Genomic DNA, 16,146 nt, shown 5'->3' with positions numbered 1-16,146 from the left:
ATTAATATATTTTGGCATTAGCTTAAAGGTACTTGACAATGTAAAACATGCATATAAATGACTGTTTATATCTCTTTTTTAATGTTTATGAATTTGAATAATTCCACATTTAGTTCACTTGTACTCTGTGTGTATTCTTTACTTGTGATTTTAAATAGCATTAAGTTCTCTCTGAAAAATAAAATTTATAGTGAAGTAAGAATTTTGGCCTCTAAAATTTTGCCAGAAAATAGAGTCGATTTTTAGATTGGCGAAACCATTCCATTTTTATATTCGTATATATCTTTTGAGAGAATATATGCTCAGAATCCATAGAGATGAGATTTGAATTTAGTTATTCAGTGATACTCAGATGTTTCAGTTTCCTTATTAAATTAATTTTTTATTTCTCACTTAAATTATTTGTTCTCAACTCTAGAGCTGTAACAACTTCTAAAAAAATTGAACAAATGAGGGAAGATGCAAAGAGCTTTTAGAAGCTATTAAGCTATCTTTGTATATTGCAATGCTTTAATATTAGAAGTCAAAATCTTAGCCAACACCTTTTATTATTATTTTTTTTTTGCCCAAGAGAATCTCCTGAAACGAGTAGGACAATTTTCCATACAGCTGAATGGCTGATTCCAGCATTCCCTGTGTCAGCAGATACAGGGCAGACTTTGAAAGGGTTTCTTCTTAGTTTTAGTGGAGGCTGAGGCAGAAGGGAGTTCAAGTCTAGTCTGTGCATCTACTTTGTCTTGAGATGAAGAATGGAAAAGCTGACAGTGACTGATTTTTGTAAGAATTCTTTAACAGGCGGAAAAATAGGGGGGAAAGAGAAAAGCATTTGAAAGAAAGGTGAGTATTTGTGATGTCTCATAGTTTTAAGAAAGGAGAAAAACTGCTTCTTCAGAAAATTGAAAGTGACAGGCTCTGAACTTATTTTTAGTGTTATGAGAAAGGGCAGTGAAGGAGCAGGATCACAGTTCCTCTGTGGTGTTTCTTTCATTTCTTAGTTTTTGCATTCTGTTTTTACTGCTAAATTTAAGATTAATGAATAGCTAAATCTTTCAATTCCTTGTAACATTTCTAGTTTTCCCATTTTGGTGTTCCCTCCAGCATTCCAAGGTTCTTCATTCTTAACCATTCCCCATTCAATCTCTTCCTTACTACCCTGTGGTTCAAAAAAGCATTCCCTGTTATATACTTCCTTTTTTTCCCCACGTTTTGTGTCTCCTCCTCCTGTTTTTTGACAGTATGATGGAAGCCTGGGTAGAAGTTTAAATTTCAATTCATATTTTAATGAATGTTAGTATAGTAAATTTTCTTCAGTTTTAATGTGCAGGCCTGCTTTAGAAGGATCTAACATATTCAAAACAAGATTATTGATTATGTCTCTGCAAATGTTGCCTTGCAGTGACACTTGTCAGAATTCCCTTGCCTGGTACAAAATAAATGATAGAAGTTGGTGAAGCCAGCATCCACTTTTTTACTTTAACTATAAGTTGGCTTTTTCAGTAAAAGGTGGTGTCCATATCATTTGTCACACAAACCTCTGTTTAGCAGAAGTGAGAGGAAAATAGTGTTGAGTGCAGTCTGTAGTTTGTGGAGTAAAGCAGTATTTTACATCATCTACAGCTAGTGCTAAACTTTATTTTTGTGCCAGCAGTTCATGGTCTGTCCTTGCTGATGTTGATGATCCTTGTTCCAGGCAGACACGACGGAAGCCAGAGGCACCCGCAGTCACGTACGCAACATATCGGGGTTCTGCAAGGATCAGGCAGCTCCTCAGGAACCAGGCAGCAACTGGAAAAGGAGAAAAAAGTCCTGAGAACAGAGATGCTTCAACAGTCAAAGGAAATGGAGAAGTCCAGACAACTCTGTCTGTGAAATCAGGATGCCTAATAAAAGAAAATGGAAGAGATGAGGATAACGATCACCAAGATGATGCCGTGTTAAATTCTTCTGCAGTTAGAGCGGGAAGCAAACAGTTTGGTAAAGCTCAGCATTGCTTGGGCAGAAGTAAGCATGGAAGAACTGCAAAGGCCACAGCTTCATCCACTGAATCATGTCATGAGTTACACTTCAGAAATTCACCTGCGTTAGCTGCAACAAAAGTTAAAAGGACATTTTCGCTAGATTCATTATTGCCATTTAGTGGTAGGAACAGTGGCATCCTAAGCAATTCCACTTCCCAGAGTACTCATTCCCTTCAAGTCAGTTCTGCAAATGACTTGTTTGGAAAAGAAGATGGACTGCCAGGAGAAGCAGAAACTCTATTTCAGACAGACAAAAATGCTACTTCTAACTTTGATAAAGAAAATTATTGTAGTAAAGCAGGTAATAAAAAGTCCCCAAAAGAAATACAGGATAATTGTTTATGTTCACCTAAGTCAAAAAGAAAGACAGTTAATGAAGAACTGCAGGAGGGGAAGGGAGAATTGTGCTGCAACCATCAAGTGAATAATCACTCAGGGCAAACATTGGATGTCCAGAGGCTTCATTTCAGTACCACTACATTTCAGCAGAAAGCAGATCAGCACACCAGGAGTGACAATAAAGATGGTGATACACAGAAAATTGTCACAGCTGTGGACAGAGAGGAAAATCCACAGAACTCTCCTGCTACTGTTCTTTTCCCTTTTCATGAACAAATACCTACTTCACTCAGCATGGAATCCAAAGGAGGGAAGTGCTTGGCCACAGGCAGTCTCACTGCCTCAGTGTCATTTATTGGACATGATGAAGATACAGCCATGGGCAGGGGTGCTTGTAATGAAGAACTGAGTGGGTCAGGGAAAGCAGTGCACGTACAAAATGGTCACGGGCTGATCCACGTGGAGAATTCTGAGGATGCTCCCACACTGCAGACTGGTTTTCCTTGTCCAGGAAAGGAGAGTGAGGAAACAATGAAGGCTTTGTCTGAGGTTGCAGTGGAAAACCTTGCCAGTGTGTCACCTTGTGCACATGGGTGTCAAAGTGTGAAAACACATTTTGATGAGCTGACAGTGCTTCCAACCCACGAGTCTACCTCTGTGATGGTTCCTCATTCTGCCTTGAGATCTGAAGGAAAGCCTTTGACCAACCATTCTGCTTTCACCCGTGAAAAAGATGATGTAGACCTAATTTCTGAATCTCCACCTGCTTCTGAAAGCAGGTGCATTAATTTTTCTTCCAAGAAGGAAAACAGCAATAAACTTAGGCTATCACCCACAGTAATTGATTCTTCATCTGACAAACAAGGAAAAATGCTGCCTTCTGCCACTAACTCTGAAAATGGCCAGATTGCTGCTTCTGAAAAGGACAGCTCTCTTTTTCCAGCTGCAGAGTCTGGGAGAATAATCCCTGTGAACAGGATGACAGAGAGGCCGCCTTGCTCAGGAGGCCTGAGAACTTTGTGCCCAGCAAATTCTCTGGAAGCTGAGATTACTCCTCCTGTGCTTGATAGCTGTGCTGATGGAGTAGGTGCAGAGGTTGTTTGCATCTCCAGGCCCACTTCTCCTCCTCTGGTATCCAGAGAAGCCTCCAACCTTCCTGTTTCTGCCTTGGAGATGTCCAGCACTGCTCGGGGGAACAGTAATTCTTCCAGTCCCAGAGCAAGTGATGGGGCAGATGAGGCCTTGTGCACACAGCAGGCTGGCAGCAGTGTCCTGGCAGAGGCAGTGCCATCACCCATCTGTCCCTTGATACCTTTGGAAGCTGCATCTGAGTCAGCCCATTCTGAGACTGTCTGCAGGGATGCTGTGGGACAGGTGATTCTTGGTGCTTCTGCTCCTTTGGAAGCCCCTTCTGGCCAAAAAGCTGCTGCACCTGCCCAGGCAAATGGTCTCTGTTCTGGGAAAGGACAAGAATGTTCTTCTTTCCCAGATGCTGCTGTTTTGCTGAAGAAAGCTGAAGAAGTTGTGGACTTGGTTTTACACTTGGCTGCAGAAGAAATAATAGCAAAAGAAGGCTTTGGTGTCTGCCAGCTTTGTGGGAGCAAGGGTGGTTTAATAAATATGGATATTACAAATTATCAGAAGGCTGAGAGTGTACAGCTGGCAGCAGGAGAAATCCAGTCAGCTGTGCAGTCATTAAAAGATTTTAATGAGCCCGGTGGAGGAGGCTCATCTTCGTTTACAGGAAATGAAAGAGTGGATACAAATAATCAAGATAAAAAGATACTTTCTTCCATTCCTGATAAAATTGACCTTCATAGGGCACTAGAACTAAAAGCAAAAGAAACAGTTGATGGGGTCATTAACTCAGCCATACAAAAACTGGCATCCAATCAGCAGCAGGGCCCTGAGAGGAAAAGGCTTTCTGGAAATGTTCAGCCCAAACCTGAGGCTGAAATACCAAAGGCTTTAAGTCTGGATATGGGATTTCCTGCCAACATTCAGGAACCAACAGAGATGGTTGAAACTCAGACTGTAGCTGTAAAGTGTGAAAGGGCAGATTGCTCAGGTCCTCCTTTGCTTCCACATTGTATGGAAAATGGCATAGGTTGGCCCCAAAAAGATGAAAAAGTAGCAAATAATGCAATTACTTGTCAAACAAATGGATTTCTTTCCTCTGGCAGTTTAGCAAGGCCGGAATCAGATCTTCTGACACCAATAAAAGAGAGGCACAATGGAAAGGTGTGTGACCAGCTGGCTGCAGCAGAAATGTGTGGCAGAGTATCAGCAGTTAGAAAATCTGATGGAACTTTACATTTTACAGATAGAGATGCTACTATGGCTGAAGAAACACTTTTGCCTTTGCAGTTAAAAGGTTCAAGCAATAATACAAATATGCCAGAGTGCACACTGCTGCCAGCTGCAAATGTTAATTTGTCATCTTTTATGTGTGGTGAAGAATGTATCAGCCTGCAGAGTGACTCCAGAGATAAAAGCAGCCCTCAGATGTCTCTGGAAAGCAATGCAGAGGACAGCCTGCACGAACACTGTGGGAAAGAGGCTGCAGAGGAAGTACCTGTACGAGCAGAAGCGACCTTACAAAATTCTGAGGCAGTGGAGAGTGAAGAGGAGCTAGCAGAAGGGGCAAATACTGGAGCAGAGGTTAATGCTGGGTTAGATACGCAGTTAGGTACACTGAGATTTGAGTCCATGGTACCTGAACCGTGTGTTCCTGGAGAGGCCAGTGAAGGGAAACACTGCTTCAACACAGGCTTTGCCCAAAATAATGGGACTCTGAAGCTGGCACAAATCAAGGGTCAAGACATGGAGAGAAATGATCAGCTTGAAGGAAATGCCCTGGACTACAGCAATGGCATGAAGGAACCAACAGAACTTTTGGCCTCTTCTCCCCTAATTGAACAGTGGGAAAACAGTTCTTTTACCATCATTTATGAAGGTGCTCTTCAAACTGAGAACAAATCTGTCTCAACTGACGAGATGCAAACTGGTTCTCCTTCTCCTTCTGATTTGCCTTCAGCTAACACAGATGATCTGAGGCGTGCTGGAGCAAGGAGCAGGCAGGAGTCAGGGTGTCTGTTTGGGCAGGACAGCAAGGGGAGCGCAGCAGCCGAGAGCCGCGGCTCGGAGTCCTTCCTGAGCGTGGAGGCCAAGCGCTACAGGGTGTATCCTTTCTCTCTGTCCCCCATCTACGAGGATGACAGCTCCCAGGAGGATGTGCTGTCCACGGACGTGTCCCCAGAGAGCCGTGCTGGGGGAGCCTCCAAAGACAGCTCTGAGCACGCTTCTGTGCTTTCCCTCCTCCAGTCGGTGTCCGAGCGCTTGCAGTTCACTGCCCGCTTCAGCCAGGAGGAGGAGGATGAGGAGGACGGGGTGGAGGAGGAGGAGGAAGAGCCTTCATATGAGGAAGATGTTCTTGATGTTGAGAGAGAAGACAACTGCCTTTCCAGTCAGTGCAGAGGGGGTTTTAACGCAACCCCTCAATCAAATGACCAAAGTAGATCTTTTCTTGAACAATCATTTCTTCTTTCAGAAGAGCAGCTTGACTCACAGGAGCAACCAGAACAGTTTCCAGATGTGTCTTCTCCCAGTCAGACACCTTGTAAACCAGTTCCAGAGAAAGCTGATGCTGCTGTAACACAGCCTCCTACAAGTGTGTACTACCAGTACTTGAAATCTGCCAGAAAAGGGTCTTCTGAAAAGGGGACCAGGTTTGGAAGCTTTCTTCAGGATATGCTGCAGCCAAAGAATCACTGGTTTCAAGACAACACCGTGCTAAAACTGGGAGAACTGTCAGTGGTAAGATGTCCTGTCACATGATATTTATAATCAAAGTGATTACCCCAAATTCAAAGTTCCTGCCTCCCTATCCTCCTTGCTACCTTTTAATTAAGTTTTTGTCATAAAAAGCAATCAAAAGTTTTTATCAGAAGTTATTAGGCTTTTTTTTCATAGTTTAAAAAAAAGAATTCTGATAAAATAAATTTTAAAAGCTAATAGTCTTTGTTCAGCACACAGGTGAAAGTGATTTAACTGTAAAACAGAATATGTGAACAGAAGGTAAAATTGGGAAACATGCATAATAAAAACTCTCTGTAGTAGCACAAGACAGATTTCTCCACGTTAAGGACATTTCAACCTGAAGGTGATGGAATTGCCTTTTATATGAAAATTGTTCTTTTACTTCTTTCACTTCTGAGATTAATAGAGTTGTCTTGTCCAAAGAATGTATAACTATCAGTTTACTGTGCTCTTTGATTGTTTGATCACAGTGTCTTCTACAAACCATAGCTCGGTTAGCAAGTAGGTAACAGCTGCTTCCATAGATTAGGATTTTTTTTTTTTTGTTTGCTTAAAGCAATGGCAAATGTGGGTTTGGAAAAAGTTCTTCTCCTGTTTAGAATCTGAAAGTGCCACATAGACCAAGTGTGTAACTGAAGAAGTCTTTCCACAATGTTGGGAATACTCCAGTCTGTGTTAGATGTATCTTTTGTTCTTTCTTCTGTTAAGAAATGCAGTTTATTGTTTACTGGGAAGGGGTTAATGCATTTGTAAAGGTTATAACTTCCATAACAGCTCTTCCTTTCTAGCACATGCTGCTTTCTGCTGATTCACCCTGTTAAATAATTTACACCAGCTCTGAATGGCAGTGAAATAAATCCTATTTTTTTCTACTAAAGACAGTTGTGTACATGTACAGGAATAGTGGACCCAGAATAATTTGCCTGTGCTTTGTGCCACTGTTGGAGTTGTTAATAGTTGTTTGCCATGTCCTTTTAATTTCAGAACCTCATTGACAGGGCAAGTCTCAAGTACAACCCAAGACCAGGGAAGGTAAGCAGAGTTTATGTCACATAAATCAAGATGATACATGGAATAATTTGTCATACTGTAATTTTTGAAAGGAAAGCATCTAAAGTTGTTAGTTTAACTATCTGGTTTTTTATATTAATAGCATGTACTTCCCCTGCTAACAGTGAGAATATATTATTTAAAATCCTGCCACTAGTAATATTACTGTCTTTCTGAGCAGTTGTTTTCATTGAGTAGAGTGTTTCATAAAGGAAGAAACTGTGCAGGCTCTCAGCTGGGTGGGCACAAATTGCAAGCAAAAAAATAACTGTGCTCTGTGTTGAAATGGGCCCTCATTTGCATGCATTGTGTATTGTTTCAGATTATTATTTATGATACTTGTGGCAACAAAAGTAAACAAGAAGTTCATTCAGATGTGCTAGATGCCTCATCATGGATCCTTCCCATTGGAACAGTACTTAGGATAATTAGAGGATGGTAAGAAATCCAGGTGGTATTTAAATAGAGTCTTTCCAAAAGACTGCCTGTGTGTTCCTCTTGTGTTTTTATTTCTTTTATTTGTGACACATGTCCCATCTGCAGTAGTGTCTTTTTCTTGCTTTATAATTAGACTGAAACCAGTGAAAAAGCATAAAACAAAGTTTTAAATGCTGCACTAAAAAAATAGATTGCTTCTCCTGGGAGCTAGCTTCAAACAAGACGTTTCTAATAGAGCCACAAGTGAGTTTAGAGCTCTTGCCTGAAGTGCTGAGCCAGTGCAGCCATAATCATGACTAGAAATACGTGAATTAAAAAAAAAAAAAAAAAAAAGGTGGATTTTTACAGTTCAGTTTCATTATACAGTAGCTGATGCAAAAGGACCATCAAATGAACATTCTCAGCTGCTGGTTTCAACGTGGCATTGAAAGGAGTGTGGCTACAGAAGGATATATACAAGGACCTTTAGGTTTGCAAGTGTTCCTCAGTTTGCTTTGGGAAGCTGGGGCCAGGTCTGTGTCAGTTGTTGCACTGGAATTTAATTAGTGGGGCTTACAGGGAATGTTTCTGACTGTCAGCCATGCATGTCACATTTATGCAGTTTTCAGGCAGCCTTGTGTGGCTGTGCATACATTTCTTTCACATCCTAAGGAATTCTGAATGTCATTATTAGTATGTTTTCTGCCTTTGATAGTGTCTGCCTGAGCAGGACACATTTTGATGTGACAGTTAATATATTTGTCCTGGTAAAATAAGGCTGCTCATTCACATTGGAGTTTAGCTGCATTTTTATTTTATGTTTTATTCTGGAGAAGAATTTGTATTTTACTTTGCAATACCAAAGTGCATTTGACTACTGAGGGACATCATAAGAAAGATGTGATATTTGTTTTGGTAAGAAGAGAATTTTCCTGGGCTTTCCCTCAGATATGCTCTACCAGCAATGACTCAGTTCATTTTATCATTATTGCAGTTGGATTTTTTATGAGAAACCAAAGTTCCAGGGTCGAAGACACATACTAGAAGAAGGAGAAGTTGTGCTGGATCACCTTTGGGATCTCCCAGGCATAAAACATCATCGAAGAAACCTCACAGTTGGTTCCATCAAACACGTAACAAAGGTACAGACTTTCTCCACAATATTCTCACATGCATAATTGATTTGTTGGTCACACTGGTGTATTGCCAGCAATGACAGTGTGTGTGTCATGTTCCCGACTTTATCCACATTTGCTGTGACTCAGTTTTTTCACTTTCTAGGTGATAAATTCCAGGGTTTTTGCTGTGCTAAATTTCCCTTTCTTCCTGAGTTACTGAGCAGGTGGATTATGTTTCTTTGCCACAACCCTCATGTGACACAGGCTCCCCTGCTTTTAGATGTTTACCTGTCCACTTATTTGAAATAAAACTGAATCAATTCATGTTTTGGAAGAAGATTTTATCCTAACCTGTCTGCTGTGTCTGTATGGCTTCTGCTTCAGTAGTAGTTGGGTTTCCAATCCTGTTTGCACAGTGTGGCCTCCACAAACTGCTGCCATTCCCTCTACAGCTTTTGTGCCATCTGTAGGATCTGCACTTGGACCAGTGTACACCTACAGCATGTAGCTCTGCCTGCAGCCATCAGTTTAGAAGGCTTTTTGTTGAAAAGATAAGAATCAAATGTCGAAAACTAAATATAATGCATCCATTGTTATTCAGTGAATGAGGAATATATTTTCCAGATCTTGTGATTTAAGAAGACTTAGTGGTCTCATTGTTCAGTGCAACATTCCAGTTGCTCACAGGGCAGTGGCCCTTACTGTGAATGGATTATCATTTGTATCACAATGTGAAAGATTTTCAGTAAAGTGGTTTCTATGTTTTTTGCTGGTATAGAGGTAATTTTAAAATTGATAACTTTTTTGTCATCAGTACAGGGGCATATTGTCATAACAATTAGAAATACTTTTTCATTCTCTTAAAAAACTGAGAAATTAATTAATTCAAAAGAGGCTGACTGAAGGCAAGAATAATTAAGTTAACATTATTTGAGCTAAACATATTAAAACCTTTGATCAATATGCAATATGAATGTTGATCAATAATGTGGAAGACAACTAAATAAATGAAGGTATTTCACAATAACAGCCAAGGGAAGCTGGATGGGTCTTGGCTGTGAAAGAGGACTCTTGGATAGGAAAGATACTTGTTTAACTTCATCATGCTTGATAAAAACCTTTGCAGTACAGCTAAATAGCTTTGACTTTTGTTCTTCTTCCAGTCTGTGGTTCATTTATGTGGAACACAGATGGAAGGCATTGTTACTTTACACTAGTTCAGTAATCAACGCTTTCCTCGTGTAAATGAAACCTTTAGCAGGTGTGGTTGGTGAGTTTACTGCTCTCACCAGCCAGGTTTTGTCCTCTATCCCTTGATTCATGAAGGCATCCCTACTTTTTCAGGTTGTTTTTTACCTGCTGTGGAACTGCTTTTGGAAGGTAGTTTCCCAAAGTGCTACCTTATTTATTTATTTTTGTGGAAAATATAGGCTTTGTTTTTATTTGACAAATAGTGGATTCTTTTTCAGGCAGCTCGTGTGTATGTGTTTTACTGCCTTTTCTTTTTCACAGGCTGTCAGTGTCTTTTCTCCAGGGTAGTTTGGCCATACTTGCTCTGTGTCCAGGTTGTCTGACTTGTCTTCCAAATTTTCAAGTAGTTTTTTTAAGGGTCTTTGTCATTTAACAGATTAGAACATTGACTAAATATTTGAGAAGAAAACAGCTTGCCAAGAAGAGGAGAAACAGTTTTTTACTAAGGACACTGTAGGAGGTACATTTAATATTTTTTTTACTAGCATACTGTCTGAAGAACAGTCTGCTAGTAGCCTTGTGCTCTTGATTTGGCTTCAAGCCTCCCCAAAAAGCAGAGATTCTGTTAAATTTTTGGTTAGCTTGCGGCCTGCCTAACCATGGATATGCATTAGGTGTATCCATGTGTATTTAATATCAAGAAAATTGTGGGGAAAAGATTCCAAAGAAACAGATTGTGCAACCAGTAAAATGAAGACCTGTCTGAAATGATGTGGAGATTGATTTCCCCTAAGACAAAAGCCAAGGCCAGCAAAGTCTGCCTGCACACCCAGGTTCAGTGCAGCTCCTGCAGCACAGTCTGTTTAGCCAGGTCATTTCTCTGGCCTACTGTAAACACATATTTTGACTTTTTTGCACATTGGGCTTCTTTCCTATCTGTTTCTGGAAACCTAAAGGGAGTGCTAAATATTTTGTTCCCAAAAACAAGAGCCAAGAAGAGTTCCTGACACCTCCATTGTGGAATAGTCTTGTGAACCATTGTTTTGCAAGGTGGCCAGGGATCTGAAACAGCAGTTTATAATCACTGTCTGCAAGATGGTTAGGCAGGGATTACCTGGATTCCTTGTGGAGTCTCCTTAAGCAAAGCTCTCTGTAAAGGGATTGTTCACACTATTACAGGAAGGGTGTGTTTCTCTTGTTGTGTGGTTTTTCTGGTGAAAAGAAGCTAATAATTTAAGCAGGGACTTCTTTGTCAGATGCCACAGGAAGACACTCAGCAGCTTCAGATAGTCTCACTTGCTGGCTGGTTCTTTACAGGACAGTAATAATTTATTTCCTTTGTATGATTTCATTGGCCACCCCTGCTAAGTTCTGTAGCTGGGTTTGGTGGTGGTGAGTGGTAGCAAGAGTGGTACAATGCTGGAGCACTGGGAGCAAGAATTATGAATGGGTAAAAAAGCCTGCAGGACCAACAGGTCAAAAAAACAACAACAAAAAAAACCCACCTCCAGAAGCAGATAGCATCCTAAAGACAAAATGTGTATTTAAAGTGAAATGGTGTCTAGACATTACAAAGCAATCATGTTGATGCCAGAACTAATTAGGCCTGGTTTTCAATAGTCTCTTCTCTCATCCTTGTTTTGGCATTTCCCTTAAGAAGCCAGCCTTCAGTCATTCTTTGCCCTGCTGTTGACACAAAACTACCCCAGTTAAACAGGCTGATTTGATCACCTCAGCTGACAGACCAAGGAGAAGTCTCAGCAGTGCTGAGTTTATTTAACCCTGCTGGAGCTGCTAGGGCTGTAATCCTAGATCCAGAGGAAGGATAAATAACCAAGAACACCTGGAGGGGGTCAAAGGCTTTAGGTCTGTCACTTCTGCTGGACCTCTTGGTCAGGCTAGAAAAATGTCAGAGATGCCACTGAAGAGGAATATTTAGTGCTAAAGGCTTAAGGGTTGTGTTAATCCTCTTCAGAAGGAGCTGAGGGGAGAGCAGAAAGGGGAAAAGGCTCCCTAAAGCCCAGGAGGGAAGCACAGGCATTCCAGGATGACTGCGTGGAGGCTGCAGGAGAACACCACAGAGTAAGGCAGGCAGAGAGGGATGCCTGGAGGCTGTGATCTACCTGAGCATTTGCTGGTTGTGTGTTTGCACTGGAAATGAGCACAGCTGCCTAATGTGCTTGCCCTGCTTTTGGTTCTGGTTCTGCCGGATGTGTCTGTAGGACAATGAGTGTGTGAGTTTGGACTGCTTGTGATGGGGGCTGGCACAGTTTGGGGGTGGCTTTAGGGAGCAACCTTCCAGTTGGGGATCTGGGCTGGAATACTGTGGTAGCAGTTTTGCATGATAATAGTTGTGCATGTGTGTATCTTATTTCCAAATCTTGACGCCTTGCAGATGGCAGGGCTTTAGACTGAAGGATCTCCACCTGACTGCTGTCATATTTGTATGGTTTTCATTTTGTTTCTAAAGATGGTGGCTTCATTGGGAATGTTAAAGGAGCCATTGGGAATGTTAAAGGAGCCTGTGAAAGTAATGAGGGCTGTTAAATATGCTCAGGCAAATATGAACATGCTGGGGCCAATATTTACCAAACTAAATTTGCATGCTTTAATTGTATAGGTTAATGGCATGGGACAGAGTGTGCACTGCAAATATATAGCATTCATCTCATACAGTAATAATAAATGTTACCATTCTCTGCAGTCTGTGCATCAGTACAGGTAAATTGAACTCCTTATTTAAGTCAAAAATGTGTATTTGTGACTTAAAAAAATGTGCTTAGAAAATATGATGTACTTCTTGCTCGACCGTGTTACCGCCTTTAAAAATAAATATTTGAATTGGTTTTGATGAAAACCTTAGTTTGTTGTGTGACACTTTATGAAAGAAATTTGTGGACTTAATGTGGAACACACACAAAAGTACAATCAGTACGAGTAGAGGTTTTTTATTGCTTTCAAAATCTGACTGGAGAGAGATGGTGATAAATAGGAGAGACTTTATTATGAGTGTTTGTGCTTTACCTCCCCTGGTACATTTATCATCTCTTGAGCTGGAGACTGCCTCATGAGCTTCAGAGTCAGGAGAGCAGACTTGAAAAGAGCTTACAGACTGCCTCTTTCCAATCTTAAATGAAAAACAAAAACAGAAGCCTCCTACTGAATTAAAATTAAGCATACTCCATCTCCTCTTCTGTCTGAGCCCTCAGGCAGATACTTTTATTTTGCTACTTGTCTAGTCTTGTAGATACTTAGTTTCAGAATTTATCTGAAGCCATTAGGAGTCTGCCATCATTATTTGTGGAATTCTTCTAGGTGCAACTTCAATTTTTTGAATCAAGCTTTATTACTGAATTTATGAATTTCAGCCTTCTTACATAGCAGATATTTTTAGAAAAAAAAAACCACAGACTTCAAGTATTTCTCAACTTTGATTTAGTAAGATACATACACGTGTAAGAACTATGGGGTGATTTTTTTTTTTAATCTTGTCTAGCAATACGCTTAGAATTGAGGAATGGAGTTCCTTAGCATGTTCCCATAAAGCAGCATTGTACTAGAAAGTCTTTTTTCCTGATTTCTCTGAGTTTGTTAATCGGAAAACAAAAATCCCGGTGTTGCAGTTTCTGCTCTAAAAACAAAGAGTGAGCATTGTTTGTAAGGTACAATACAGAGGAAACGTGACTGTGCAGGAGGGAGAGTTGCCAAGGCAGTATTACTGTGTTACCTCAGGTCTCGGGAGGAAAGTGAAACAATATCCTCAAGTGCATCCACTCGAATTGCCACACTTAGTGCTGACAGTTCAATAGCTAATGAAAAATGCTGTGAACAAGAAGTGGGATGTCACCCCATGAAAACGCCACTAAAACCCCACGTGCAAAAGGAGAGCACTGCAGGTGCTGTCACAAGATGAGGTGCTGTTGCTGGCTTTCCCTGCAAGCTCTTGTGTTCTTCCTTTCAGAAGCCACAGTCCTGGCAGGATCTCTGTCACAGTGTGCCCCTCCTGGCTCCTCCCCAAATCCAGAAATCGGGTGCTTCCCTGGGGACACCTTCAGAGACCACTCCTCATCCCTCTTCTCTAGCACACATGAAAGGGGCATCTTCCTCCAGCCACGTTAGGATTTTGGGAATCTTTATATGCTGTTCAAGCCCTCTGTTTTAAAGCAAATGGGCTTGTGGGTGAGGAGGAGAAGGGGAAGTGTTCTGGGAGGTTGTGGCTGCGAAGTGAAGTTTTCCAGCTGCACACATGAACTGCCTTCCACTGGTCTGGAACACCCTGTGAAACAGGGATTTGCAGATCCTCGTTGGTTCAGGGTGTGCTTGAGTGCTGGGGAACAAATTGTTGGCAATGCATGTTATATAAATACTGCAAAATGAGGGTGGCTCAATAAAATCCCTGCAAATTCTAGAATGGAGCATGTGGTCAACAGGTTGCTCTCCTGTATTATCTCTTAGTAGTAAACCTCCAGCAATGAAATTTCCTGTTACCTGTGTGGTAACAGGAAAATTGCTAAAGTGCCTACTTAACAGAATAGATGTGTTTTAATACTGATCTTTTTTTCCTTCTTCATCTAAAATGCTGCAGATTTATTTAGCACAACAAAAACATTGAATTCATATGGCTTGATACTGTAGTTGCATTCTGCATTACAGAACTTAATTGTTGTGGAGGGGCAGCGGTGGGAATGTAATGGATACTTCTGGAAAGTTTTAGATAATGCAAGCATCATGTGTGTGATGGAAACATTGCCTTTTAGAAAAGAAGTCAGTCTTACAAAGTTGTTCAGTCCTTTGGTTGGAGAATATTTAAACCGGCCTTTATGCAAGTAGCCTGACAGCCATAAATTTCTTCTTTGAAAATTAGTGGGAGCTGGAAATTTACCTCCCTTGGCTTTTCTAAAAATTCCAGCCTCCATTTTGAAAAGAATAAAACCCTTCCATCATATGAAGGCTGGAGAAGGGTGAGAAGATGGGGCAAAAAAGGGAATGTTTGGGGGCAGAGTGTGCAAGTGTGGATAAACATTACCCTTTGGTTTGTTTCCACAGGACTGTGGCATTCCAGAGGTGGAGTTCTGCCTGGCAGCTGGTAGTACAGAGGGACTTCCCATCTGCATACAGGGCGCAGCTGCCAATTTAGAAGAGCTGGATGTTGAGAAAAACCCTTATATAAGAGTCAGATCAGGAGTGTAAGTACTGAACCTTTTTAACAGCATTTTGCCAGCAGGTAGAAGAGTAATATCAGGGGATGAAAATCAGTCAGCAGTATGAACAGTATTTGGGGGGTTTGCCAGAAATTAGTAAACATACATTTAATATTACATTTAATGACAATTAATGTGTCAGCATTGTGTTCTGTGGGCTCCTAGTTTGAAGGCATTTTTTCCTAGTTGCTGGCAGACCTCTTCAGTAATTCCATATTTGAGTAGCTTTATAAATAAAGGAAGCAACTCAGCTATAATTAGCTTTTATTTCATTGGAGAATAGATACTTCTCCTGAGTCACCCACCCTGTTACAACCATAATACTGTGGCTGAGCACCAGAATGTGCGTGTTACATCGCCCAAGCATTTCTCAAGCTACAGCCAGATCCTGACCTTGTGGAGGGAGGTGATGCAGTCTGACACAGGCCCCTGGGCAGCCCAGAACTTCCTGCATTGAGCAGAATGGGCCAAAACATCCCAGTTCCTGAAGTCTGGGAGTTGTGTGGCTCTTCCCATAAGTAATTGCAGGATGACAGTAGCTCTTCTATTACCAGTCTTGCCTTTCCACGTGAGCCAGGCCTTCCTTCCCACTGTCTCACAGTAAGTCTGTGAAGCCTGGGGTTGTGAAGGACTTAAAAACAGTCTTGTCTTAGTTTTGACAAAACCTGGTAGTTTTAAGAAAATAATTTTCCATATGGCTCTATGCCTCTTCTTCCATTCCTTGTGTGGTCCCCTAAACCTGTGTCCAGCTTTTACATTCAGCTTTTTTTACATTTTTTTTTTATTTAGAAAAGTCTGAAGGACTCCCAACAATTTTAATCTTCATGTCAAAATTACAATAGTTTTCCAAAGGATTGCTGTAAATAATCACACTTTAATAACTTCCACTGAAAAAAATGATATGGGACTGATATAAGAAGCCTTTTAATTCATAAGGTGTTAATTTTAGATAAAATTCAATGCTAACATCTCATCCTCAGTGCTGACTTTTTT

At 41.0% G+C, this 16,146-nt stretch overlaps 1 protein-coding gene across 5 annotated transcripts in view; it reads left to right on the top strand.

Moving 5' to 3' along the window:
- The window catches only part of CRYBG3 (crystallin beta-gamma domain containing 3), an 85,916-nt gene that overhangs the window by 35,218 nt on the left and 34,552 nt on the right, over positions 1–16,146 (top strand). For all 5 annotated transcript variants that reach the window (XR_012577665.1, XR_012577667.1, XM_014273463.3 and 2 more), the window contains 5 exons: positions 1,691–6,173; positions 7,161–7,208; positions 7,549–7,664; positions 8,638–8,785; positions 14,999–15,138. Coding sequence is in view for 3 of the 5 variants with exons in the window: in XM_014273463.3 (XP_014128938.2) it covers positions 1,691–6,173; positions 7,161–7,208; positions 7,549–7,664; positions 8,638–8,785; positions 14,999–15,138 (4,935 nt within the window). In the remaining 2 variants the exon portion in view is untranslated. The remainder of the gene's footprint in view (positions 1–1,690; positions 6,174–7,160; positions 7,209–7,548; positions 7,665–8,637; positions 8,786–14,998; positions 15,139–16,146) is intronic.

The sequence above is a fragment of the Zonotrichia albicollis genome, chromosome 2 (genome assembly GCF_047830755.1).
Source record: "Zonotrichia albicollis isolate bZonAlb1 chromosome 2, bZonAlb1.hap1, whole genome shotgun sequence".
Lineage (NCBI taxonomy): Eukaryota > Metazoa > Chordata > Aves > Passeriformes > Passerellidae > Zonotrichia > Zonotrichia albicollis.
The sequence above is the reverse complement of the archived record's forward strand: the minus strand, read 5'-3'. Positions and strand labels throughout refer to the sequence as shown.